We start from the raw sequence: 27987 nt of genomic DNA on the forward strand, positions 1-27987 counted from the left end.
ACAAATGATTGTAGAAAGAACGGTGACAGCATTTATGTCATATATTATGAAATAAATGAGAATGGCAGAATCGTGTTTTACTAAAATAACTGCCTTAAGTAAGATCATGTGAAGAAACAAGTGATCAAGGGCTGTCTGGGAACCTGATAAACATTTAAGTATATAATCCACATGGGAAAATGAGTTGGGATGGGAAAGAGGAGAGGCAACTGATATGAAATCACTGTTGATTATGTGCCAACCTATATGCTGGGTGTGCTACATCGTTATCTCATTTGATTCTTAACAGGGTTGGAGATGCTAAGTAATTTGTTCAAGGTCACACAGCCCCTAGACCATTAATAGGTTGTAAAATGACGAAAACTATAGTAAAGTTTAAATAGTATTCAGTTGTAAGCAAGTAACTTAATTTATTTATAAGAATTTCATTCATTTTTTTAAAAAAATTTTAATGTTGCTAAAACCCAAATACTCATATACAGATTTAATCAACTTGATTAATTTCATTAGAACTGACTCAAATTCTTACTTACTTGAATGTGGCAAGAGGACTGGAGCAAAGATGCTATTGCTGCCTATTGGAATGAGAAAAATTAATTTGAAAAGAAAGGTGGTATGTACAGTTTTACTTTTAAAATATTTTTGCATAAAGTAACAAATGTAGTAACACAGAGAGTACAGAATTTTATCATTCTCTATTGACATGTTAGTTTTAAAAGAAATGAACCCAGAATGTTACCTTTGTAGAGGGAATGTTTTTCCTTTCTTAGCATAAGTAGTTCCCTCTCTTTCACAGTCTCTTTTTAAATTTCCTTCATGAAACATATCTGCTTGTTTTCTTACTCTGTCGCTCCCTTTAGAGCAGTAATATGGGGCCCAATAGGTACTAAACAAATCTTTGTTTAATGAATACATTAGAAAATAAGATGCATAAATAATGCACAAATGATGTTTTTAATCCCTTGTGTTAATCATTATTTTCACATTTAAATGCCACTTTCCACACTAATATCTACAGTTTAATTAAAGGAATCTACAGTTCAATTAAAATGATGAGAAGAATTATCTGAAACATTAAGATTCCTTTTTTATCAAATGATTTATATCAAATACATACCACAGGAACTATTGAGATCCACATCTAAAAACACACTAAGGTCTGAAGAAGCAGATACTGGTGGAGTAGAGGGTGTATTTGGAGAGGTTGGTGCTGACACAGTTGATTCAAGATCAGTTTCAGCAATCCGACTAAAGCTCATTTTACATGGTTCTCTTTCTAATGGTGTTGGATGACCTCGTAAAGTGCCTGAGGTAGAGCCATGTCGGCCTGTATTAGGCCGTATTCCAGGAGATTTTAAAGAGAAAGTTGATTTCCTAGGCTACAAAAAGCAAACATAACTACCATTACTAATTTGCATGGATTTCATTTTTATGGCTTAATGCTACCTTATTAATTCTTAGCATAGTTAAGAGAGTACAACAAAATCTCAATCTGCAAGCCTGTCGGGGATTTGACTGGCTTAATATAAGTAAACCCCTTTTCATACTGCAGAAATAAAATTCTTGAAAATCTGTGTGAAAACTTGTTCCTCCCCAAACACTTTAACCTGAACTTCTTCAAATCATTGGTATCAATTTTACATACATTTACCGTGGACATAATATATACAACATATTATGTTAGGTACATCAAGGGGAAAAAAAAAAAAAGGCTTTTTTTTTTCTCTTCCTAATAGTAAATGACCAACCCCCACAATATTACTTTCAAGTTTTTGGAGAAAACTGCTATCATTGTCTCCCACCCTCCACCTCCGTACCGCCTTTTAAAATCTCACAGTGGTAACCAAACGAGAAAACATGGAACTCAGATTCAGATAACTTGAGGTAAAATCTCCAGGGTGCTAATATCTAGCTTTGCAGCCTTAAAAGAGTTATTTAACAACCTTGAGTCTCAGTTTTTGTTTGTAAAATGAGAATAAGATCTATGTGATAAAATTGTTGTGGAGATGAGGTAACATCTTGTTGCTTGACTCGAAGTAGGTATTATAAGCGTTTTAATTCCTCCCACATCTTACTTTCTGTTCAACTACTTAAAACTGGTCTTCCCCTACTTCTGTTGCCACTGCAAACCCAAGAATAACTAGAAACTGTAGCAGCAAATTTTAGCATGAAGAACATTCCAGTGGCTACCATGGACTATGGTGCTCTAATGACAGGAGTCATGGTCAGGCTAAAAGAACCATGAGACACTTGCTTACTCCTTCTTCCAGGTCTTTTCATTTCCTGGTCATTTACAGCTCTCACTTTCTTACAACTTTCCACCTTATACTAGGAAGGCTTAAAAACTGACAGATAAAGAAGTGCTATAAAGGATAAACCAGATTTAACCAAAAGGCTAATAACATTGCCTCCCACAGCATATATTGCTTTAGAAATAGTATAGTACTGCAAAACAAAGGACTGAAAAATAGCTATTCAAATAAATTAGAATTTTAATGGTAATATGTTACTAAACATTGAAGATAATATTGTTTTAAAAATTTTTTTCCCAAAATTATAATGAACTTACAAATCGAGGTGGCTGTTTGCAATTTCGGGGTTCAATTTCTAGTGACTTGTTGAACAAATAATCTGTAAACTCCTTTTCAGAAGCACTTCCCATGGGGTTAAGGTTTTCAAAGAATCTCTGGAATTAGACAAATTTCTATAAGTACATGTTTTAGATCTTATTGGAACATGTATTTCAGCAGCTTAAAACAAAAAAAAATCAGTAAATTAAGAGAACATAATGTCTGAGAGTTCGTAAGAATTGCTGATTCCAATCTCTCTACTTTCAAATAAAGTTGTACACTTTCTACGGGAGTTGTATATTTTGTCTTCATTTTCTATTAAGAAGATGGACAGATTTTCATTTATTACCATCTTAATGGCTCAGTATCCCACAGTTAACATTTTTCCTACTCATTATAACAAAGTAATTATCACCAGTAAGCTATCAAAAGTGTTTAGAACAGAATTATAGTTATAATTCACAATGAACTTTTTTTAAAAAAAGATTTTATTTTTAAGTAATCACTACATCCAATGTGGGGCTCGAACTTACAACCCTAAAATCAAAAGTCACATGCTCCATCACCTGAGCCAGCCACATGCTCCAGAATGACACTTATTTTTTTAAAGATTTTATTTATTTATTTGTCAGAGAGAAAGAGAGAGAGAGAGAGCACACAAGCAGGAAGAGGCAGGCAGAGGCTGAGAGAGAAGCAGGCTCCCTGATGAGCCAGGAGCCCATGTGGGACTCGATCCCAGGACCCCGGGATCATTGAGCCGAAGGCAGCGGCTTAACCCACTGAGCCACCCAGGCATCCCCAGAAAGACACTTTTTTTTTTTTTTTTTAAAGATTTTATTTATTTATTTGACAGAGAGATCACAAGTAGGCAGAGAGGCAGGCAGAGAGAGAGAGGGAAGTAGGCTCCCTGCTGAGCAGAGAGCCTGATGCGGTACTCAATCCCAGAACCTTGGGATCATGACCTGAGCTGAAGGCAGAGGCTTTAACCTACTGAGCCACCCAGGCGCCCGCAGAATGACACTTTTGATAATCAGAAAAAAACCAGAGACAAGATAGATTAAGTTCTATTCAAAAGTGATTTCAAGAACAATTATAAACTTATCTGTGCTAACCTCTAATAAAATAATCTTTCTGTCTTTATGGAAAAAAAAATTTTCTAACCTTATATTTGAGTTTTTAAGATAGAAAATTTAGATGCTTTAGCGAAGAGTAAAAAGAAATATAAATAGTAATCTCACCAACCAGAGATCTATTAACATTTTACTCCTAGAATATTGTTCCAGTGTTATTATATATATATATAATATATTTATAATATCCAGTAATATTCCAGTGCGTATGAATATATGCATATATATGTATTTTCATTTTCTGGGTTTATATTGCAAAACTGGAGCCATACCAGTTATCTTTAACCTTTTTTTAGTTGATAACTCAATATTTTTCCATGTGGTTTACTTATTTTTTTTTTAAAGATTTTATTTATTTATTTGACAGACAGAGATTACAAGTAAGCAGAGAGGCAGGCAGAGAGAGAGAGAGAGAGAAGAAAGCAGGCTCCCCGCTGAGCAGAGAGCCAGATGCGGGGCTCGATCCCATCATGACCTGAGCCGAAGGCAGAGGCTTTAACCCACTGAGCCACCCAGGCGCCCCCTGTGGTTTACTTATTTTGTAAGTACAAACTTAAGCTCTATAGTCTTTAATCATATTATGTTCCAGAATTTATCTCACCAATCACCACATAGGCAGTTATCCACAGCAGTGCTTTCTAATTCTTTGTATTACAATATGAGTAATTATTATTAGCTCTTTGTGCTTAAATTTTTCTGTACATTTATGATTATTTCCTCAGAAAAATTCCTTAGAAGCAAATTACTGGATTTAACTTTATTTAACTTTGAAGTGGTTTAAGAAATATATATAAAAATAAGTACTGGGCTTTCACTTTAACAGTAGGCAAAATGAGCTTCAAAATTTCTGACATAAAATTCTCCCACATTTCAGGCATTCTGCCAATGTCAAGAAAATTGAATTACTCCTTTAACAGTATTGAAACAGCGTGTTCTTATATTCAGGTTAGCCAAATTAAATCATATGAACCAACAGTAATTTAAAGACTTCTATAAAATTATAATAGCAGTGTTCTTGCTTTTCTCATCCTTTGCTCTATTCTTTAATACTATTTATTAGTTTGGTTAACTATGGCTTGAAAAGTAAATGCCCCCACACTCCCATAAAGCATTATTTAATGCTTTAAATGATGGGAGAAGGTCTAGAACAGATCACAAAGACCTATTAGAAGTTACTGAGATATGAATGTTAGAAGTACTATTTCAAATATACCCAACTATAATTTAACATGATTTCTTGGGAAAATATATATTATAAACTTCAAGCTTCAAGAGTATATTTCTTTAGACCTATGAAGTTCAGTATCACAAAGGGCTGGCCCCATAATGAGGGAAGAGAATGAAATATGGGACCACTAAAAATGTCACCATTTTTAGAGCTGTCTATATTTTCATAACAGTGTAGTTTAAGTCATTCTTTCTTAGAACTTTAGGGTATTTTGTTTTGAAGTAGGAACAAAGAATAGTTACCATCCTACAATTTAGGAAGTTGGGAGTCATGGTGCCCATTTTCACTTAATATGCCTGACCTGCACACTAAGCCTGAAAGTTGAACACAATTTTTAATGTGACAGGTGAACTTTTTCTGATAGCTACTATGTAATGAATTTCAAATAAGTATAACAAAAATAAATTCACTTAACATAAACATAGTATCATAATCTACTATGATTTAGAAGGTATCCCACATCTTACAGTACACAGAATCAGTGTTATAAACTAGTGATCAAAATAGATTATCAATTGATAGAAAGTTAAAAAAAATGATTTTTTGCTAAGCATATACATATATACATATACACAAATATGTATTCTATAAAACCAACCTCTTTCCCTATTTAAACCCAATATTTTTATGAAGAAATTAATTACTTAATGTTACACTGGCACGTGTAAAATATCTAAAATAGCTAACCAATGACAGTACTAGTAGTGGATTTTCTTTTTACTACATGGACATCAGAGAGTTTCACTCCAATTTGTCATTCATTTTTTGAAAGTATTACTTGACCAGTTGCACAAAGAAGCAATACTCTCAAGAAAAAAGTCCCTAATAATATATATTTTAAAAGATTTTATTTTTAAATAATCTCTACACCCAACATGGGGCCCAAATTTACAACCCTGAGAACAAGAGTCATACACTCTATAGACTGAGCCAGACAGACACCCCCATTCCTAGCAATATTCATAACTGCAGACTGTTAGCACAGAATATCTAATATTTACCACTTCTATCTAATGATAATTAACTTACTGTATTATTTTTATAGTAAAATAAGTAGCATAAGTGTGGTTATGATATTTCTTACAGATTGCAGAGAATTTAACATGTTCTCTTTTAAAGATAAGCAAAGAAAATATTTACCCTCATTTCTGGTTCTATCCGTAAACAGTAAGGTTGATTCTGATACTGCTGAATTTCTCCCGTAATTTCAGCTACTTTCCTCCTCTTACTGAAATTGATTAAATCTTTCCCTTTCTTTTTTAAAAAATCATTATTCCCTTCTTCAGTTTTCAGAATATTTGTTAAATATATTCCTAGTAAAAAAGAGTATTTGAAGAAAAGTTATAAAATCTGTTACTTAATCAATCATTTGAAAAAAACAACTGATCTAGTAAAGTTGAAAGACATTCTATAATCCAGCAATTTTACCCCTAAAATGTTAAGTCTGATGGGCTTATTAATTAATTTTACATTAGGAATTTTTTAACATTTAAAGAATTTAAAATAAAAAGAAAATTAGGGTTTAGGAAAGGCTTAATTTATTCCTTAGCCTAACAGCCTAAAATAAGAGTGGATTCATTCACAAAGTCTGTGTTAAATCTGTTCTAACCATTTTAATATTTGATTATAAATATTTAATGCCAATGATCTTAAATAATGATCAATAGATAAATTATAAGCCAATTCTAGTGATAAGACTATAGATGTGTACATTCTGTTTTCCCAAAGCCCATAATTTAGATAGAAAAATAATTATTCCTCACTCTGGGACAGGAAAAGAGGTTTTAGCTCCTTCTTCATATGTAATTATGGATTCACTTAAATCAGTGGCTCTCAACTGGGGGCAATTTTGTCCCTCAGGGAATATTTGGGATTGTCCAGAAACATTTTTGGTTAACACAACCAGTGGGGTGTGTGTCTGTGTACACAGGCATGCATGATTGAATGTTCAAAATTCCTAAGTTTAAATACTAATACCCAATGTGATAGTATTAAAAGGTGGGATGCTTCGGAGGTGCTTAAATCCTGATGGTGGAGCCCTTATGAATGGAATCAGTACTCTTACAGAAAGACCCCACAGAGCTCCTTACAACAACTCTACAAAGAGATAATTATCATAACCTCTATTTTAAAGATAAGGAAACAGAGACTTCCAAATTTTATTTATCAATATGAACAGTTAATAAAAGTAGATATGCTCAGATATAAAAATCAGAACAATCTGCCTTTAAAGGCAGGTCTCTTTTGGCTACAACAAACTGCCTCAAAATATAAATATAAACCCAGGTTCAGTAACTTACCAAAAAAAGGCACACAAGGTGGATTGATTGACTTAAGTTTTACTAGGTATTTTTTAAAGTGATCTTGACTTAATTCCACAGCGTCATCCAAAATTCTCCTTTTTCTTTCCTGCAATGCCTTTAAAATATATAAATTGAGTATAACTTGTCTTTTTACAATTCAATCACATTTTATGAACACAGAGCTTGGAATTCTATAAAATTTTGCAAATATGTGAAAAATAATTTTTTAAATTAAAGGTGAGTAGTATTCCTTTCTGTACTTGCCTGAAATGATTTATCTATAAATATAAAACTTAAAAACTTCATTTTTTTTCTAATATAAATTAGAGGAGTAAGAATTAAAAAATTCTTCCTCGAGATCTTATTAGTTATAATTCTGATTAGCCAGAATTTCAAATCATAGCTATAGGAGAGAAATATAATCCTAAAGCATTCAGATATATTTCCACTGAAAGGTCTTTTGAGGCTAAGGGTAAGGTTTTGTTAAGGAGGAGAAAGCTGTGGAAGGGAGAGAAAAATTGAACAAAAATTTAGTAAACCAAATAAGCAGAATCATTCCTTTTATATTTCATTATTACATTTTTTGTTCTAAATTAATTATTTTTAACCTAGTTAAGTGTATACACACACACACAGACACACACATAAATCCACAGCAAACTTTGCACTGATGGAAAACTGTCTAATGTATTTCCTTTAACTTAAGGAAAAAGCAAAGGGGATTAAATCCTAACTTTTATTCAGTACTCTACAGAAGTCTTAACTAGCATGAACAAGAAAAATAAAGAAAATCAAAGAAAAACTGTCTGTATTCACAGAGGACATAATTATCTGTGGAAAAACAAAACAATAAATCTACATATGGAGTGCTAATGAGAGCATTTAGCATTGTTGATTGATATAAAACCAATTAGCAAAGATCAACTGCATTTCTACATATCATCAATAAAGAAAACAAGATCTTTAAAAAAGTTCTAACAAAAGAGGTATGAGCTCATCATCAAGAAACCATAAAACTTTATATTAAATTAATAAATAAAGGGAGAGACATGTTCGTGGTTTGGAAGACTCACTGTAAAATTGTCAGTGCTCCACCAACTGAACCAAAGCAATTTATAGAACCAATGCAATTCTTATCAAACTTTCAATAAATGTATGGAAGCAACTGGCTAGCCATATGGAACAAAACATGAAATTAAACTCCAGCCTCACTCCATACATTTTTCAAAACTTATTTCCAGCTGGATTAAGGAATGAATGTGAAAGACAAAACATTAAGATAATAGAGAAAGACACTAAACAGCACAAATAACAGGACAAAATAAATTTGATTACAGTAAGAACTTTTGTTCATCAAAAGATAGAAAAAAAGGTGAAAAGAGAAGCTTCAATCTGGGAAGAGACATTTACAATACATATAACTAACAAAGGATTAAAATCCACTATATAAGAGAACTCACAGAGATTCATAAGAAAAACTCAAGAATGCAAAAAAAACAAAAAAATTTCTATAAGAAGAAATATAAAAAACCAATAAACATGTAAAAATAGGTTCAAACTCATTAGAAATCAGGGGTTTATAAACCAAAACCACAAGATTGGAAAATGAAAAGAACTGACAATATCAAGTACTGGTGAGAAGGTAAAATAACTAGAACTCATACATTTCTGGTGGGAGTATAAACTGGTACAATTATTTGGGAAAACAATCTAGCATTATCTAGTAAAGCTGAAGATACCCATAACCTATTATCTAGTAGTTCTATTTCTAGGTAAACGACTTAGAGAAATTTGTGCACTAGGATATATGTAGAAAATGTTCATGGTACTATTACTGATAATAAGCCTATACTGGAAAGAGTCTAAACGGCCATTAACTAGTAAATAAATAAATAAATTTTTGTAAGTTTATTCTTATAATATGATACAGCTATGAAAAAAAAAATGAATGATAGCAGTAAGAAGCAACCTGGATGAATTTTAGGAAGATAATATTGAATGAAAAAAGTTTGAAGAATGATATGTAATTAAGAAACACGCAAAATGAAATAGTACATTGTTTAGAGATACAAATAAGTAAAACTACAGAAAAAAAGTTGAATAATAAGGACAAAATTCAGAATGATGGCTGAAGGGGTGAGGATGGAGATGGAATTGGGAGGTGTTCTTAAACCAGATGTACAGGTGTTCTTCGTATTTTTATTCTTTTTGCCTTATACATATTTTATGAATATTGTTCTGTACCCAGTATTTTAAAAAACTGAAACTTAACCTTTTAAAATATATATACTACTTTAGAGTTTTCAAAATCTATTAAACAGATTAATATTTAGCAATATTCAACTGTTAATATCCTTCATATATAAAAAGCTCACACAAAGCAATAAAATGCAAACACTCAAATAGAAAAATACATACATGAAAGCAGCTTGCCTTTCTAATCATAAAGAAGCAATGTAAAAAAAGTATTATCTTCTCAATGCTCATGCAATTTTAGTAACATGCTTAGGGTTTGTTCTGTTTTTATGTCACATAAAAAAGAAATCATATTATATTCATTATTCTGAAGTTTTTTTATGGCTTTTCCCCTAAAAATCACAAATATTATTTTAAGACAATACACATAGATCCTATTCACTTTTTATCTATAGCTGAACAATATTCTACACTACAAGTATAAAACAACATATTTAGTCATTCTATTCAGGGACATACAGGTTACTTCTAGTTTTCTGCTACTCCAATTAATACTGCAGAAACAACATCTTTGTACATTAACTTTATAGTCTGGCACTTTTATTTCTGGGCCCAAGAGTATGTGTATTTTAATTTTAACATATACTTTCTGTATCTTTTGAATTTTCTATAACAAACACTAAACATATACTATTGTATAATTTAAAAAATTTTAATTTTAGAAAGACTTCTCTCCATGTTACTCCTTCTTTTGACTATATGTTGATTAATTTCTACATTTATATTTTAAATATCATTTATTTCAAACAATCAGTGTGCCACTGGAAAAATCCAATTGAAATTTCATAACATTTAGGTAAACATTTTTTTTTTAAAGATTTTATTTATTTATTTGACAGAGAGAGATCACAAGTAGGCAGAGAGGCAGGCAGAGAGTGAGGAGGAAGCAGGCTCCCTGCCGAGCAGAGAGCCCGATGTGGGGGGCTCTATCCTAGGACCCTGAAATCATGACCTGAGCCGAAGGCAGAGGCTTTAACCCATTGAGCCACCCAGATGCCCCCTAGGTAAACATATTAAACAGAGTCACAAGTCCCACATTCTTTGATGGATTCCAGACATACTAGTGTATATTGATGTATTTAAGGGAATAAGATGATTTGTAAAGGATTTACTGAAAAAGATTGGTTGGTAGAAGCAATTTATTTTATCATCAATTGTATCTGCCCCCCAAAAAGATGAAATATTTAAGCCTAAAACATACCTCAAAAGTATGGTCTAGTCTGTATACCGACACTGAATTTACTGCACTGACTATCTCCAATACACCATTGAAATTATTCAAATCTTGAAAAACCTGAAGAATTTCTATAATTCTACTTAGTATTGCCACCCGTTCCTCAAAATTTTCTGCTTCCACAATGCACCTAGACGAAAACAGAAAACAAAAACAAAATCAAAAAAGCATGGCTTAAAAAGCAATTTCCTCCCTCACGTAGAAAAGAATACATATATTTTTAGCAAGAATTTAAGCTTATAGATGACTTAATATTATAGCGGTAAAAAGTAATAGGGCAGAAAAATACACACTTACTTTTCAAACCATAGAGTGAGATTTGTGGTATGGCGAATCATTTTTAATAAATTTGGAGAATTTATTTCTTTATCTTCTTTGGTCCATACACTCCCTACTAGTTCAGAAGGTTGGACTTTCCTGTGGAATAAAAAATCATGCAACTTAACCTACAAAGGATTAGTATCAAAATTATTTAAAGATCTTTAAATACTCCGTAAGATAAAGAGAACACAAAAGATAAATGGAGAAACACATGAACAGGTTTAAATCACAGAGGACTGGACCCAAATAGTCACATAAAAACACAAAAAAATTTTGTCTCTTATTCGGGGAGAAGAACATTAAACCACAATGAAATCCCATTTTACTCCTGTCTAACAGAAGTCTAATAGTACCAAATGGGTAAAGATGTGTAGAATCTCTCCAACACGGATATCCAAGTAAAAACTGAAACAACCACTTTGTAAAGTAATTTAGCAATATCTCATATAACTGAAGATATACAAACTAGATCACCTCAAAAGTCTATCTAGATATATACTTAAGCTATACCAGGTTATAAGAAAACATTTTTAAGAATACTCAGTGAAGCAGTCATTATCTGCAAGACTGAAAAATCACAAATAACCTAGGCTGGATAAATTATGGAGCATTCATATAATGGAACACCACAGTAATTAAAATAACCAAACCAGGGGCGCCTGGGTGGCTCAGTGGGTTATAGCTTCTGCCTTCTGCTCAGGTCATGATCCCAGGGTCCTGGGATCAAGCCCCACATCGGGCTCCCTGCTCAGCAGGGAGCCTGCTTCCCCCTCTCTCTGTCTGCCACTCTGCCTACTTGTGATCATCTCTCTCTCTGTCAAATAAATAAATAAAATCTTAAAAAAAAAAAAAAAAAAAAGCAAACCAGAGCTATATTCATCAACTTAAAATGCCAGAACAACATAAGTGCAAAACATACTGTAGAATGACACATAAGTATAAACTATCTTAAAACCTGCAAAACAATGCTATATATTATCAATATTGTATGTGTATAAATTATAAAGACATACATAGGAATAATAAACACCAAATACAGGATAGTGGTTATTGGGAGAAAGAACAACAGAATTGGGAAAAATTAGCTGAAGGATTTCAATTGTATCTGTAAGGCTTTTGCTGTTGATGGGCCCTCATTATATAATTTCTACATTTTTTTAAATGGCTGAATTATTCAGTAAGAAATTTGACAGAGGAGCAAGTTAAATTACTGTATATAGTGAGCCAGGATTACATAATTTTAAAAAATTGGCCAGTATCCTATGGTCTTGACTATTAATTAAAAAAAAAAAGTTTTTAATCAGTAGATTTGAATAAAAAAGGGACCTTGTTAACAGTTTTTAAAGTAAGTTTTCTTGGGCTGTTCTACAGTTAAATCAGAAATTCGGGGGCGCCTGGGTGGCTCAGTCGTTAGAGGAGTCTGCCTTCGGCTCGGGTCGTGATCCCAAGGTCCTGGGATCGAATCCCGCATCAGGCTCTCTGCTTAGTGGGAAGCCTGCTTCTCCCTCTCCCACTCCCCCTGCTTGTGTTCCCTCTCTCACTGTGTATCTCTCTGTCAAATAAATAAAATCTTAAAAAAAAAAAAAAAAAGAAAGAAAGAAATTCAGTTTACAGTGTCAATGTTCCTCTTCTTCCATAATATACATTTCACTTAACAAAGGTATTTTCTGTTCTGAAAGCAGGTCCACATTGACTTAAGTGGTTTCTTTTTCTGATGTCCACTCCTGTAACAGTCACTCAATGAGGAAAAATGTGATTCAGTACTATTGGCTTTTTTTTTTTTTTAACTCAAGTAGCAAGTCCCTTCATTCCTACCTTTCACAAATTCCACAATAATCCACAAAAATCACCTGAACTCCAAACTACCTAAAATACAACATGACAGTCTGAATTAGGTGTTTACAACTGCTGACATGGGTGCTCAATTCTGAATGGCACAGCCAAGGCAAACCAGAGGCCCAATTCTAAAGAAGGGCAAATTTTTTATCTCTGCTGTCTTCCTACATTTCCATTAGCACTAAACTTTGTATATTCTTACTTTTCCCCTTAAAAAAATGGCTGCCAATCAAGATAAATTCTTAAAGGTATTTGTATTGTAGAAAGGGCTCCTGAATGCAGAAAAGTTTTTGATGGAATGACAATGGTGAGAAGTCATTTTTTGACAGGGTGGGGAGAGGTGGCTGTTACCTGCAAGGGTAGTGGTTTAAAAAAAGGTGACAGAGGACAAAGCTGATAAAGCAAGCTGAAAGGAGAGAGGACTGCAGTTAGAAAGAAATGAGAGATGCTTGAATTAGTAATTTTGAAATAAGAACGATTTGGAGTGATAACAAGATTTGAAATATGACCTTAGGAGGTGTCTGATTTGGAGTGGAGAATGACATTAGAAGTCATGAAACCATGAAACTATAAAGGTTAGGTTGGGAATGGGTGATCTGCATGGATACAGAGTAATGGCAGGAAATGTTTTACAAGACAAGACAGATGATGGGATACAGATAAAAGTAAACAGTCAAGTACATTTCTTTCTTTCTTAAAGATTTTATTTATCTGGGGTTCCTGGGTTGCTCAGTTGTTAAGCGTCTGCCTTTGGGTCAGGTCGTGATCCCAGGGTCCTGGAATTGGCCCCGAATTGGGCTTCCTGCTCGGCGGGAGGCCTGCTTCTCCCTCTCCCATTCCCCCTGCTTCTGTTCCCTCTCTTGCTGTGTCTCTCTCTGTCAAATAAATAGATAAAATCTTAAAAAAAAAAAAAAGATTTTATTTATTTAAGAGAGAGAGAGAGAGAGTGCACAGAGGCACGGGAGGGGGAAGCCGACTCCCGACTGAGCAGGGAGCCCAACGAGGGACTCAATTCCAGGACCCTGGGATCACAACTGAGCTGAAAGCAGACGCCCAACTGAGCCGCCCTGGCACCCCTAGCCAAGCACATTTCGATCTAATGAGTCTCATAAATGAAAGAAAAGTTCAGAAGTTTTAAGTATGATTTATCATCACACTACTTCAGAAATAACTTTTCTTTGAAGTTACCTTGACTTCTAATAGCTGAAGTACTTAAGACTCCTTTAAAAAAAAATAAAGAAATCTTCATTTTTCTAAGAATTTTGTTATTCATTTGCCTAGCAAACCTAACCCAGTCAAGCTCCAAATTAAATTTTTGATTACTTAGAATCTGAAAAAAAAAAAAAGAAAGCTTGTCTCTCTCAATATTCTATTTACTCAGCTGCCTTCAAGAGCCTACAATCCAAACTAAAACAATCTGAGAAAGTATTAGGAGGAAGACCTGGGTGATTGCCTGAAAGGCAGCATTAGTGTCTATCACTCACCATGTGAAAGACTGCTAGTACCTATTTTAGGCCTAAATAGCAATATAAGGCTTTTTCCTGTAGGACAGATTGTAGTTAAAAACGGTGCTTTCCTCCAAGCCCACAAGAATAAATGAGGCACTTTTAAGTATTCATAAATAATTTGCAACATGTTCTGAAAACAGAGGTATGGTTTAAGATTCTTGAAAACAGAGCAGCAAATAAACATTAACTGTCTACCTATAGAGATCAGATTCCAAAAGTGTCAGTTGACGTGCAATTTCTATTGGATGAAGTGTCATGAGATCAAAGGTTTCAAACTGTCCTGGTCGGCTGATATGCCATTCAATTGGTGGAGGTGGACTTTCAAAGGTAATATTATGGCTTATTCCATTTGCCTGAGCTTGTTTCTTTCTCTTGATGATCTTAGCAATTGACTCTACCCATTTCTTCATAGCTTTCCCTAGAAAAGAACACAAACAAAAATACCTTTTACTTGACAGACGTAACTGCAAATCTTTGTATAATCTTTCATCTTTACCCAGCTTCAACAATTACCAACTTATGGCCAATTTTTGCTTCACTTAATGTCACTCATGCCCTCTTTCCATTCCCTATGTTATTCTGAAATAACATAGGGAGCTTAGCTGGCTCAGTCAGAAGAGCATGTGACTCCTGATCTTGGATTCGTGAGTTTGAGCCCCATGTGTGGTCTACTAGAGATGACTTAAAATAAATAAATAAACCTGAAATAAATATGTCATTTCATTCATATTTAAGTATGTATCTAAAAATTAAAGACTTTTTAAAATGACAAACCAGGGCACCTGGGTGGCTCAGTGGGTTAAAGCCTCTGCCTTCGGGTCAGGTCATGATCCCAGGGACCTGGGATCGAGCCCCGCATCGGGCTCTCTGCTCCATGGAGAGCCTGCTTCCTCCTCTCTCTCTCTGCCTGCCTCTCTGCCTACTTGTGATCTCTCTCTGTCAAATAAATAAATAAAATGTTTAAAAAATAAAATAAAATAAAATAAAATGACAAAACCATTATCATATATAAAAATGACAGTAACTTCTTAAAATCATCAAATATCTAATTAGTGTTCAGATTTCCCTGATTCTCTCATAAATGTTTTCTAATAGTTGGCCTGTGAAATAGGGTCTGAACGAGTTCTACAAATTGCAGTCAATGTCTCAAGTCTCCTTTAATCTATAGGCTCTCCTTTTCTCTCTTATTTTTCCTTGCAATTTACTCGTTAAAATGGAATCATTCGCCTTGTGGTATTTCCCAAGTCTGAATTTTCCAATACTATTCCTGTAGTGTCATTTGCATTGCTTCTCTGTCCTGTTTTTTTCTGTAAATCAGACACATACAGACGTGATGTGATTCAGGATCAATTTTTTGACATGAATACTTGTAAATATTTCTAACAGCAGCCATATAATGTCCAGTTACATCTTTGTAATATTACTAGGAGGCTGAAAAATAGTTATATTCTAATTCTATCATTCCTTCTTCATTTATTAGTTAAAACACATTTATAAAAAGAAACTTTCCCTCAGGGCGCCTGGTGGCTCAGTCGGTTAAGCAGCCAACTCTTGATTTCGGCCCAGGTCATGATCTCAGGGTCCTGGGATGGAGCCCTACCTAGGGCTCTGCACTGAGTGGGGAGTCTCCTTTAGGATTCTCTCTCTGCCCTTCCTCCCTGCATGTGCTCTCTCTCTCTAAAATAAGTAAGTCTAAAAAAAAAAAAAGAAAGAAAGAAAGAAACTACTTGGTTATGCTGTGGTATAACTTATTTAAGAAAGACCTCTAGACATTAACATAACCATTTACTTGCTTTATCCTAATACATATGTGTATTTTAGAAATTACTTAGATCATATATAGTCTAGCATCTTCATTAAGAATATAAAGCAAAAAATTGATTTGTTACCATAAACAATTTCAAGGCAAACATTTGATAAAAATGTATCTTAAACATCTCAAAGTTGAAGCAAAGGAATCACATACTCTATTTTAAGTAAAATTCCCCTTAAGTAAGAGCAAGTAGATGAGATAAGTTAGGCTTAAAGTATTCTTACTTAATGCCTTATCCTGTCAGATAAATGTTCTTGATTCAATAATATACACTTGTTTAAATGTTCATGGCCGAGAGTTTCATTTCATGGGCTGTGTGCTAAAATTTTAGGTAAGAAACTCTTATCTTTTGGGTGCTAAAAATATACCAAAAACTTCTGCAAGAGAGGTAAATATTATTTTTAAAGATTTTATTTATTTATTTAGAGGGAGATAAATAGAGAGCATGAGCAGGGGAAGGGGCAGAGGGAGAGGAAAGGAGAGAATCTCAAACAGACTCTGTGCTGAGCTGAGCACCGAGCCTGATGCTGGCCAAGTCTCACGACTCTGAGATCATGACCTGAGTGAGCCAAAACCAAGAGTCGGATTCTTAACCAACAGAATCACACAGGTGCCCTGAAGTAAATGTTATTTTTCAAAGTTGTTAACCATTCAAAACTAAAGAGAAGGATTAAGGAGAATAAGAAAACAGGTACTATTGCACATATATTTAATTAGTTGAAAGAATGGAAACCTTGAGATGAGATAAAATTTTAAATGTATTAAGATTATTAAAGAAGACTGATGACTTCTTTTAAAAAAAGATTCTCCTAAAAACTTGAAAAGGCAAGGTTCTAAGACTTCAGGTGGTTCTAACATATGTGAGCTCCTTGGAGTCTATAAACCATACCAAATGTTATTTTAGTTGTTTAAAAATAAAAAAACAGTTTAGCTTCTTAAAAGTCACACAAATTTAAAACTAAGCTGATGTGCAATGTAAGATTCAATCAAACCTTTAAATAATATACCTCTTACACTTGAAATGAAGGATTCCAGTCTTTCAAGCAATTCCAAATCTCTTTCAAAGTCATAAAAATGGTGTTCAACCCAGTGCCGAAACACATTTAAGATCCTGAAAAAATGTAAAGAAACACAATTTAGTGAGACGTAAGCATTCAATTATACTTCTTTCATTTCTCTAATACCATGATAACAACTTTATATATAAGGGCCAATATAACACTCGGTCTCTAATTTGTATTTAATTAAAACCTAAGCACTTCAATGATGTAAAACGGGTCTTCGGATTAATTTATTGTTTTAAAATTATACTTTAGGGGTGCCTGGGTGGCTCAGTCGGTTAAGCGTCTAACTCCTGATTTCAGCTCAGGTCATGATCTCAGGATCCTGGGATCAAGCCAGTGTCGGGCTCCACGCCCAACACAGAGTCTGCTTATCTCCCTCTCCCTCTGCATCTTCCCCCATGTGCGCATGCATTCTTTCTAAAATAAGTGAATAAATCTTTTTAAAAAAAGTTTAATCTGAGTGTGGGGGAGTACAAATTCACTGTAGCTAGTACAAAAAAGTTACTCCTTTATTGCTGAGGGGTAAATAAGATCATCTCCCTTTTTTAATTAAAAAGGTTTTTTTAAAAAATACCATCTTATACAAAGAATGACACGTTAAAATTTTGGCTGAGACACATACAGCTGGGAGCGCTATCATTCCACTAAAACTGCATTTATTTGTGGCAATTATCCTGAAAAATAAGTAACACGCTCAGTTCCAAAGCTGCAATTTATTAGTTAACAAAAATCAAGGCACTTTCATATTTGCAAAGAAAAAATTTAGATCATGTATAATTAGGGACTGTAAAGAAGACTAATCAAAGGAGCCTCCAATTTTCACTGCTCAGTGTAAGAAAAAAACAACACTAACTTAGGAAACCAGACAGATACAGGTTTGAATCCTGTCCTGCTGCTCACTCCATATAACCTATTTCAAATTACTTTATCTTGCTAAGTTTCAATTTCCTCAGCTATAAAGTAGTAACTCCTGCCAGGATGGAAGAAAATTGATAAAATACTTAGGCATACAGTTAGTACCTAACAACTAGCAGCTGCTATTATCAAATACATTTTTAGAAATTACTGATTTTTTTTAGATGAATGAGTAAAAGCCTATATATTTTGGGAGAGAACAGTAGGGAAAGAGCTAAAATTCCATAAATATTATAAACTATGAAAAAGCCCAGGATTACTAGATGATCACAAAGGGGTAGGGATGGGCAAGGTTGAGAGCAGGCACACTCACATGAAATTTTACAATTTTTACTTAATAGGTATCCTGGTCTGTAAGCACAATGTGTCGCATGCCAGAGGTATCTGATGCAAATAACACAGTATCATTTTAATAATTAAGTTTCATCAGGACATTTAAGAATAATTTCACATTGAAATTTGGAAGTTTAATTTAACTACTATGAAGTCTAACAACAATACCTCTATCCGAATTAAGAGATAAGAACTTATATGTGTTAACTATATAATGAAAATGGAACGGTACATAAAATATGTAATATTTAGGCCAAACCTAAGTTGTACTGGTTGGACATATTCCTTGCGAAACCTTTTAAGGTCTGCACTGACTGGCTGTTCGCCTTTCTCTATGGCCAATTTATCTGCTTCAGTAGGTTCTGGCTCTGGAATTTCAAATCTAAGAAGAAAAGAAGGAAAGTCAGAGAAATTTTTTGTTGTTCATACACAAATGAAAAGAATTTCAAATACAACAGAAAAATTATTTTAATTAAGCAACCTTCCTTCCTACCATTTATGTGAAAAGTTACTGATAAACTTCCTTTAAAGTGTTACATACTGGGCGCCTGGGTGGCTCAGTGGGTTAAGTGTCTGCCTTCAGCTTGGGTCATGATCACAGGCTCCTGGGATCGAGTCCTGCATTGGGCTCCCTCCTCAGCAGGAACTCTGCTTCTCCCTCTCTCTCTCTAGCCCTCCCCCTGCTTGTGCTCTCTCTCTCAAATAAATAAAATCTTCTAAAAAAAATTTAAAAATAAAGTGACAAGTTAAAAAGTCTCTTTTAAGGAAATATTGTTTTACTGAACAAAAAAACATTAAAATACATACTTAAAATTGGGTCTTTTTGATTACCACTATAAACATTGCTAAAACCAGAAGAGACCTCTGTTATAAACAGAGATTTTAATGAGCACGTTGTTTGAAGAGAACAGTAATACTACTAATTTAATGTCAAATAAATTATGTTCAAAAACAAGTTGAGCACATGCTAGGTACCCACCACTCTGCAAGGAACAAAAGAATTAACGTTTTATGAAATGTTAATGTAAGTAAAATAAATATTTTTCTTACCGTTCAATCAGTAAGCTTAGCAATTCCTGTGGTTTACAAAATGAACGGTATGTAGTAAGAAAAGTACGAACAAAATTGGGATCTGAAAAGACAGAGTATAAAACAGTTTGTATGTTCAATTCAGTTTCATTAATCCAAAGTAGCATATTTTGGAGGCCTTCCTTTTTCTTTTTTCTTGTTCCTCCCACCATGGTCTTCCTGTACTCATGGTATTTCTTAATAAATGAGGATTGTTTTCTGATTCAAGATTCATAAAATTTTTGTGACTATCTAATAATTAATGAAGTCAACATATTATATCTTAGGGATATTTAATTAGTTATTTACTCCTTTTGATTCTATAGAATTCTTTTTATATTTCAGAGAAAATCCATTTTTTTCCATTCCTCAAGCATTTTTGAACATCCCTGAAAAGCTTTACATTCTCAGCCCCCAGTAGGTAAGCACTTGTAATGAGTTTCACATACCTGCATACATATGATATGTTAACCTTTCAATTAATTTCACTACAGTTCCTCCTTTAATAATGGGGATTCCACTTCTACTTTGCAGGTTGTCTTCAAAAACAATGTTTTCCTCAGAGTCTTTTACCACAAAACGATACACATCAGGACTTGGTAATCTCAATGGCTGCTCATTTTCTTCTTTCAGTAACACTGAATCTAGCATTCGATCTAGTGTACTACGATAGTGAAGAGAAATAAGTGCGGCCATCCAATTATTTTTCTCTTCAGCAGACTTAGCAGCAAATATTATGCTGTTTTCTTCTTTGGACACCAACTCAAAAGCATTTTTGTACTCACAAGTATCGTCTTTATCACATATTTGTATTTTCCTCATGACAAATTTTTCTTTTAATCTGTACTCTGCACTACTATAACCTGGAAGGCGTGACTGACTATGATTGGGCTTACAGCTAATCATTAAGCCATCAAAGAGAAAAATATGTCGTTCATGTTTAGCACCAATTCGTGTCAAGGGACCTTCCATAATGAATTCATTACAACATTGTCCAATATCTTTGCCTTCCCATCCATCTATGTTTTTCTGAATTTCATTCATTTTTTTAATAGCCAGATGCTTGCTTCTTAACTGACGATTATAAAAAGGGCAAACAGGATCCCTAAAAAGAAAAAAAAAATTAAGATAAATTTAGCTTTTTCAGTGGCTAAGCAACCCAAATTTCTTTAATTGTAAAACTACCTCGGATCAAGTGATAAAACCACTAAATAACCAAACACCAGATTTTGTACACAGCATTTACTTTCTTCTACTATCTTTGCCACAACTGATACATGCCTCAGCTACAGTACTGTGAAAGAGAAGTACCAGACTCTGTATTTCATTTCAAATGTCATACGAACTAAAATTACCAAGAATCCTAAATTTCTGCGTAATATATAAATATTAGATTTATCTTTTAAAATTTTATTACATATATCTTAACAATAAGACAACGCTGATTTTCCACAACTTAAAGACCAAACGAGAAATGTAGGAGTATAACTTTCAAGAATGTAAGTATCACTACAAATAACACTTCTTTAGAAAATGAAGCATCAAAAAAAAAGAAAAGAAAATGAGGCATCAACTATAAATGAAATATGTAGAAGCATTCATATTTTCAACAGTATGGAATTACCCAGGTCGGCGTCTAGGTGAATACTGCTTGTAAATTCGGTCCATACTACCTTGGAGATTCATAAGAGCAGTAATAGCTTGGTTCAAACATTCTCTGTCTTCCTGATCTTCACTACATGCTTTCAATTGCTAAGAAAAACAAACAAAAATTAAACCTGCATTGCTCAATTCTCTCCCTTTCTTGTAGAGGAAACAGCAACAACTATTATAAACTCTAAATGAATTTTAAATATACTTAATAAAACCAGTTATAATTTATTTAATTATGTATACCTGACCTCTCAAAACCATATGTAAATATAATACAGACATAAAGCACTATTACCATAGCAATCAGAAAAAAAAGCAACTGTGAAAACCATTTGGACATATTCCAGATACACAAAAATAGTTTAAAATACAAAAAACATGAACCTCACAAGTTGCTTTTGTTAATAACTACAAATGAGATAAACACACAAATTATTTCATATTCTCTAATGATTAAGTTCTTAAGTTTCAGAAATGCCTAAAAGCTTGTCTATCTTTGCTATACAATATAATCAAGTATGCCAACTTTAGCACCTCAATCCATCATCAACTTTTCTGCAAACAGCATCTATGAGATTCAACTGGTACTTTTTTACAACATAAAATTCAACCATTGTAATAAATATCAAGAAACCATGAAAGTTAATATTCTATCTCATTAACCCTTAGAAATAAGGCTTATAAATTATATTATTAGTTTTAACAACTCTGGTTCTACTAGATTTATCCAAAAATTTCTCTTTTCTCTCACTCTCAAAGTGGAAGAAAATTTACCTTAGGATAAATAATTCAGATTGGATGATGCTCCAGTGTTTCAATTTGACAGGAGAAGTAAAAGTGGAAAATTATATAGATACCATATACAGATTATATAGATACAAAATATATTTATGCAAGAATATGGAAAACTTATAATCTTCTTTCTGAATATTTTTTCCTTCTGAAAATTGTTAAAATTTTAAATCTATTTTATGATTTTAAACTACCTTACTAGAAATTTTGTGATAAATTTTTCTTATATTCCAAGAACAGTCTGAAAACCATTCAGCAATGATACCCTTTCCTCAGCATGGAATTGAATAAATACTGTTTGAGTTCTAGGTCCATTACCTTTTTTTTTTTTTTTTAAGGTTATTTATTTTTTAGTAATCTCTACAGCCAACATGGAGCTCAATCTCACCATTCCAAGATCAAGAGTTGCATATTCTTCTGACTAAGCCAGTCAAGCTCCCCTAGGTCCATTACTTTTCATGCATATGTCCTAGAAATTATTCTCTAGAGCACAGAGCCATCTGATATTTTTTGAGATAAATGTAGAAGTCTTACTATCACAAGATCAGCAATTTAATAATTTAAATGACTATCATTAGAAGTAAAATTTAATCTCTAGATTAAGAAATAAAAAATTGAAAGGATGAAGGGAAAATAGGCAAAATACCAAAAGAAGTTTGGAAAAGGATGAGTGCTTGGTCATTCTGACTTTTTTCACCTTCAAAGGTGAAAATCTGACTCATAATTTTTTTTTCACTTATTTTACTGCTTTAAAGATTTCTTACAAAACAAATTCTTCTCAGCTCTATTCTAAAATATTTCCTTAGTAAATATGGATATTGATGATACAAAATGCTTCTAGGGTTTTTTTTTTTTTTACTGCTTTTGTTGATCCAAATTTCAAACTATCTCTCATAGTAAGATTCTACCAAAATGAGAACTGCTTTTTTTTTTATTTTTATTTTTTTTTTTAGATTTTTATTTATTTGTCAGAGAGAGAGAGAGCGAGCACAGGCAGACAGAGTGGCAGGCAGAGGCAGAGGGAGAAGCAGGCTCCCCACAGAACAAGGAGCCCGATGTGGGACTCGATCCCAGGACGCTGGGATCATGACCTGAGCCGAAGGCAGCTGCTTAACCAACTGAGCCACCCAGGCGTCCCTTTGTTTTTTTTTTTTTAAGAGAGAGAGAGTGAGGGTGCCTGGGTGGCTCCGTCAGTTAAGAGACAGATAGTGTGTGTGAGAGAGAGAGAGAATGCATGAGAGTGGGTGTGAATGGAAGAGGGAGACAGAGAATCTTAAGCAGTCTCCATGCCCGGTGTGGAGCCTGACAAGGGGCTTGATCTCACAACCCTGAGATCATAACCTGAGCCAACATCAAGAGTCAATACTTAACCAACTGAGCCACCCAGGCACTCCAAGAGCTGCTTTTTTATTTAGGTGTTTGAGGATCTAAATTTCTATAGTCTATTTGGTCTTAAAGCTGTTCAAACTCTTACACACAAACGGCCATGTCATTTCTAAATATCCATGTGATAGTTAAAGGTTGCCAAGGAATGAGGAAAAAAAGGATATTTCAGGATATTTAAAGAATAGGGTTTCCTAGTGATCAAAGTAGGTAAAGCAGTGGCTCTGCCATAATCTTAGTCTACTGATTTGCTTAACATTTCCTGAATTTTAATAAACATCAGATAAATAAATATCCAAGTTAACCGTCTATAGACATTTGAAAGAATGTATTCTAAACATCTTGTATTGACATAGAAATGACCATACTGAACTACTGGCAAACAAGCCATGCTTTCACATCCCTATCTTTTTCCACATATCTGTCTCTGGCCTTCTTTATTTCCCTGGCCAATTAGCCTCTGTGACAGCTCAAACACCTCCTCTCTCTGAAACTCTTCCTTTTTCTTCCCACTTAAAATTTTTTTCTTTTGAAATATCAAATTTATATAAAAGTTATGAAAATACAAATAATTCCTGTATACCACAAGTCACCAACTTTAAACATTTTGCTACGTATGCTTCATTAGTCCGTGCATTGAGTATATGTGCACCATTTTTTCCCCTGAACTATTTGAGAGTAGTTTGTGATGCTGTCCCCTTTCAGTTCTTTGCTGAGGAAAGAGAACCACTGCTACAAAATTCTGAGATTATTTCTGGAATATGAGGAAAACTCAAGTGATACACAAATTACTCTCAAATAGTATCATTCCCCTTCACTCCTTTAATATGTCAGCAGGGCATCTTAGAGCAAAGATACTCTTTCATGGTACAGTGATCAACTTCAAGAGATTTAATACTGATGTTCTATTATCTAATTTTTTGCATATCCAATTTTGTCAAATGTCCCAATAATGTCCTTTAGAGTAATTTCCCCTCCAACACAGGAACAGTCATGTTTTCACCGGCTTTCTTTTTTCAGTTTTATTAAGATATAATTGACATACAGCACTACATAAATTTATGGTGCACAACATAAAGATCTGATTGATATAGGTTGTGATTTATTGTCTCTTTTAATCTGCAATAGTTCCTCAGCATTTGTCTTTCATTGCTCTCCAAAATAAATAACATACACACATACACACACCAGAACAGCAGGATAAATCCCAATATACCCAACACCCATATTTAATTTTTTCTTACTTCCCTAGACAGGGTTAGTTACTCATGCCTCAGTGATTCCACAGTACTATACTTCTTAGACAATTATTACATTTATTTACTGCAATTATCTAATATTCATCTTCTTCACTATGCCATGAACTCCTTAACGTCTGGCATAGGTTTTACTCATTTTTAGTATAGTACCTGCACGGTAGGTACCCAAAAGTAATTAGAATGAACGACTGTTGTATAAATATTCATAATTTTCTTAAGTGTTTAGACAAATAACAATAAACATTTATTGATATTTTACTCTGTGCAAGTTCTTTTAAGCATTACCTTAATCTTAGTTACAACTCTGTAAGATAGGTACTATTATACATATTACAGATGAAGAAACCAAAGCACAGAAAGGTTAGGTGGTTCACCCAAGATGAACAGCAATCTATATTCAAACCCATGGACTCTATGGCCCATGTTTTTTGCCACACATTATACTGCTTCTCTGCAATGGCACCAGACACAACTATGCAAAATACTGGTCTATGCCTAATTCTGGTGATCATGAGTCAAAGGGGACCCCTTCAACATTAAAACAAACTGGATAATTAGACTATTTAAGAAATGAACTTGGTGAGCTTAGCAAAGAAGTCAAAGACAATAAATGCCCTTTCAACAACACCTAAACTAAGCAATAAGGTGGAAGCAATCTTTCATTAGGTGCAGTATCTTATGAACTTGACTGAAGAATACATTCCTTGCTTAATGATCATTATTCTAGCTGTCTATTAAGTATATCCTGCCCAAGATTTTACACTTTGTGTAAGTATTTTCATAACTCTATTAAGACTTCTTGAAACACTTAATAATGCTTCTCTTGAATTCCTATAAAATGCTCTATCTACTGTGGATGTCTATATGCCTAAAGGTAAACTATAGTACATTATAAATTTGTTTCTAAATCATTATACTAGGTGTGTGATATAATACACGTGATATAATACATGTGATCAATTCTTTTTTTTGTAACAATAAAGTTCTCTCTACATTTTCATAAAAACAGTGTTTTAGTAAAAAAAAGTTTTTAGTAAAAGTTTAGTAAAAAACTCATTATAGCCTATTACTTGGGGTGCCTGGGTGGCTCAGTGGTTAGGTGTCTGCCTTTGGCTTGGGTCATGGTCCCAGTGTCCTGGGATCAAGCCCCATATCAGGCCCCTTGCTCTGAGGGGAGCCTGCTTCTCCCTCTCCAGCTTCTCCATGCTTATGTTCTCTCCCTTGCTCTCTCTCTGTTATAAATAAATAAAATCTTTAAAAAAAAAAAACTATCACTTTTATATGTGTTTTTTAAAAAAATCATTATTATTCCTTAGGACATCCTTGAGTGATGTGTCAGCACTGAAAGAGTATTTATTATGTAGCCAAATATTTCTTGTAGTCTTTTTCAATAGCCAGAACATTAATTTCAATAGAGATTATCTCAAGCTTTTTTTTTTTTTTTTTTAAGATTTTATTTATTTATTTGAGAGAGAGAGAGGGTGAGAGATAGCGAGAGGGGAATACAAGCGGGAGTGGGAGAGGGAGAAGCAGGCTTCCCGCTGAGCCGGAGCCTGACGTGGGGCTCAATCTCAGGACCATGGGATCATGACCCAAGCCAAAGGCAGATGCTTAACAACTGAGTCACCAGGCACCCCAATTTTTTTTTAATCTATTTATTTATTTGAGAGAAAGAGAGAGCAAGCAGGGGGGAGGGACAGAGGGAGAGAGAGAGAGAAGCCCAAGCAGACACCCCACTGGATATCTTCTCTTGAGAGGAGAATTTCTATTCCTTCCATGACTAAATTTCCAAGGAGTGACGAGAGAATTAAAGAGTATTACTTGAGGGGCACCTGGACAGCTTGGTCAGTTAAGCAACAGACTCTTGGTTTCAGCTCAGGTCATGATCTCAGGGTTCTGGAATCAAGCCGAGGAGGGGGGAGACCCTAACACTCAGTGGGGAGTTGGCTTCGGATTCTTTCCTTCTGCCTCGCCCACCACACACACTCTCTCTCAAATAATAAATAAATAAATCTTAAAAAAGAAAAAAATAATGTTAATTGGCCCTGAATATGTCAATTCAGAACTGAGACCAGATATGTTCTTACCAACTGAAGGATTGAGGAAATGTTGGAATATAAGAAGTATATTATAAAGTCACTTACAAATCAGGAAATGAATTGGTTTTTTCTTGTTCCTCTTACATAAGGATTAAATATACCTCAAGAAAAAAATCTATAATTTATCTGAGGAAAAAAAACATAAAATGAAAGTACTTTGTGATCAACTTCAGAAGGATTAAATTTGAGGGGTGCCTAGATGGCACAGTAGGTTGAGCACCTAACTTTTGGTTTCAGCTCAGGTTATGATCTCACAGTAGTGAGATGGATTCCCTAGTTGGGCTCTGTGCACTCAGCGCAGAATCTGCTTGGGTTTCTTTCTCCCTCTGCCTCTATCCCTCCATGCTCTCTCTTGTTCTCTAAAATAAATAAGTCTTCTTTTAAAAAGGATTGAATTTAAAAAAAAAAAAAAAGAAATATATTATCCATAAGATGAACTTTAAAACTGCTATGAATAACAACCCAACAATGTACTATAAGATAATTTCAAGTAAACAATAGGTAATACAGTACAATTTCTCATTATGTAGTTATTTTTCTATCTTGTTTATCATAAATTCTGGTTCTGGGAAATAAAACTTGAATAATATTTAAATGCTATGTCCACAGATAAATCTTCTTGGCATATGACTCAAACAAATAATTCAGATTGAAACAGGCTTAAAACTGCTCCAGGATCGTACTTTCTATTCCCTAAGGAATGTGACAGTCTTAAGTTACACTGGTACAGCCTTCTTTCTTACGATTCTCATCCAAAGTAAGCTTAACATGAAATAAATTTCTTTTGGATGAGTACTTAAGCCAAACAATATCCCAAAAGGCAATCTACAGAAATTGAAGAAAATATTGCAACTGGTACATATAATAAAGTATTAATATCTAGACTATATAAAGAACTCCTACAACACAACAACAAAAACACAAACAACCCCCCAAATAGCACAGGGCTTATTTTTCCCAGGAACTTACACAAATGATTAACAAGCATATGAAAAGATGCTCACCATCACTAATCATTAGAGAAATGCAAATCAAAACCACAATGAAATACCACCTCACATCCAGCAGGACGGCTACTAACAAAACCCAAAGATATAGAAAATATCAAGTGTTGATGAGGATGTAGAGAAACTGGAATGCTTGTGCATTGCTGGTAGAGATGTCAAATGGTATAGTGCTATGGAATAAAGTATGGTGTTTCCTCACAAATTAAAAATAGAAT

General features: G+C 33.9%; 1 protein-coding gene across 3 annotated transcripts in view; it reads right to left on the bottom strand.

Annotated features, from left to right (window-relative positions):
* The window catches only part of LOC111160889 (SOS Ras/Rho guanine nucleotide exchange factor 2), a 79001-nt gene that overhangs the window by 12002 nt on the left and 39012 nt on the right, over positions 1 to 27987 (bottom strand). For all 3 annotated transcript variants that reach the window (XM_022524291.1, XM_022524295.1, XM_022524288.1), the window contains 13 exons: positions 21204 to 21331; positions 20029 to 20684; positions 19562 to 19643; positions 18771 to 18893; positions 17207 to 17310; positions 14582 to 14804; positions 11019 to 11138; positions 10689 to 10851; positions 7229 to 7346; positions 6069 to 6241; positions 2570 to 2686; positions 1118 to 1379; positions 534 to 575 (listed from right to left, as the gene is read on the bottom strand). In XM_022524291.1, the coding sequence (XP_022379999.1) occupies positions 534 to 575; positions 1118 to 1379; positions 2570 to 2686; positions 6069 to 6241; positions 7229 to 7346; positions 10689 to 10851; positions 11019 to 11138; positions 14582 to 14804; positions 17207 to 17310; positions 18771 to 18893; positions 19562 to 19643; positions 20029 to 20684; positions 21204 to 21331 (2311 nt within the window). The remainder of the gene's footprint in view (positions 1 to 533; positions 576 to 1117; positions 1380 to 2569; positions 2687 to 6068; positions 6242 to 7228; positions 7347 to 10688; positions 10852 to 11018; positions 11139 to 14581; positions 14805 to 17206; positions 17311 to 18770; positions 18894 to 19561; positions 19644 to 20028; positions 20685 to 21203; positions 21332 to 27987) is intronic.

This window comes from Enhydra lutris, unplaced genomic scaffold, assembly GCF_002288905.1.
Source record: "Enhydra lutris kenyoni isolate GAN:26980312 unplaced genomic scaffold, ASM228890v2 scaffoldscaffold4, whole genome shotgun sequence".
Lineage (NCBI taxonomy): Eukaryota > Metazoa > Chordata > Mammalia > Carnivora > Mustelidae > Enhydra > Enhydra lutris.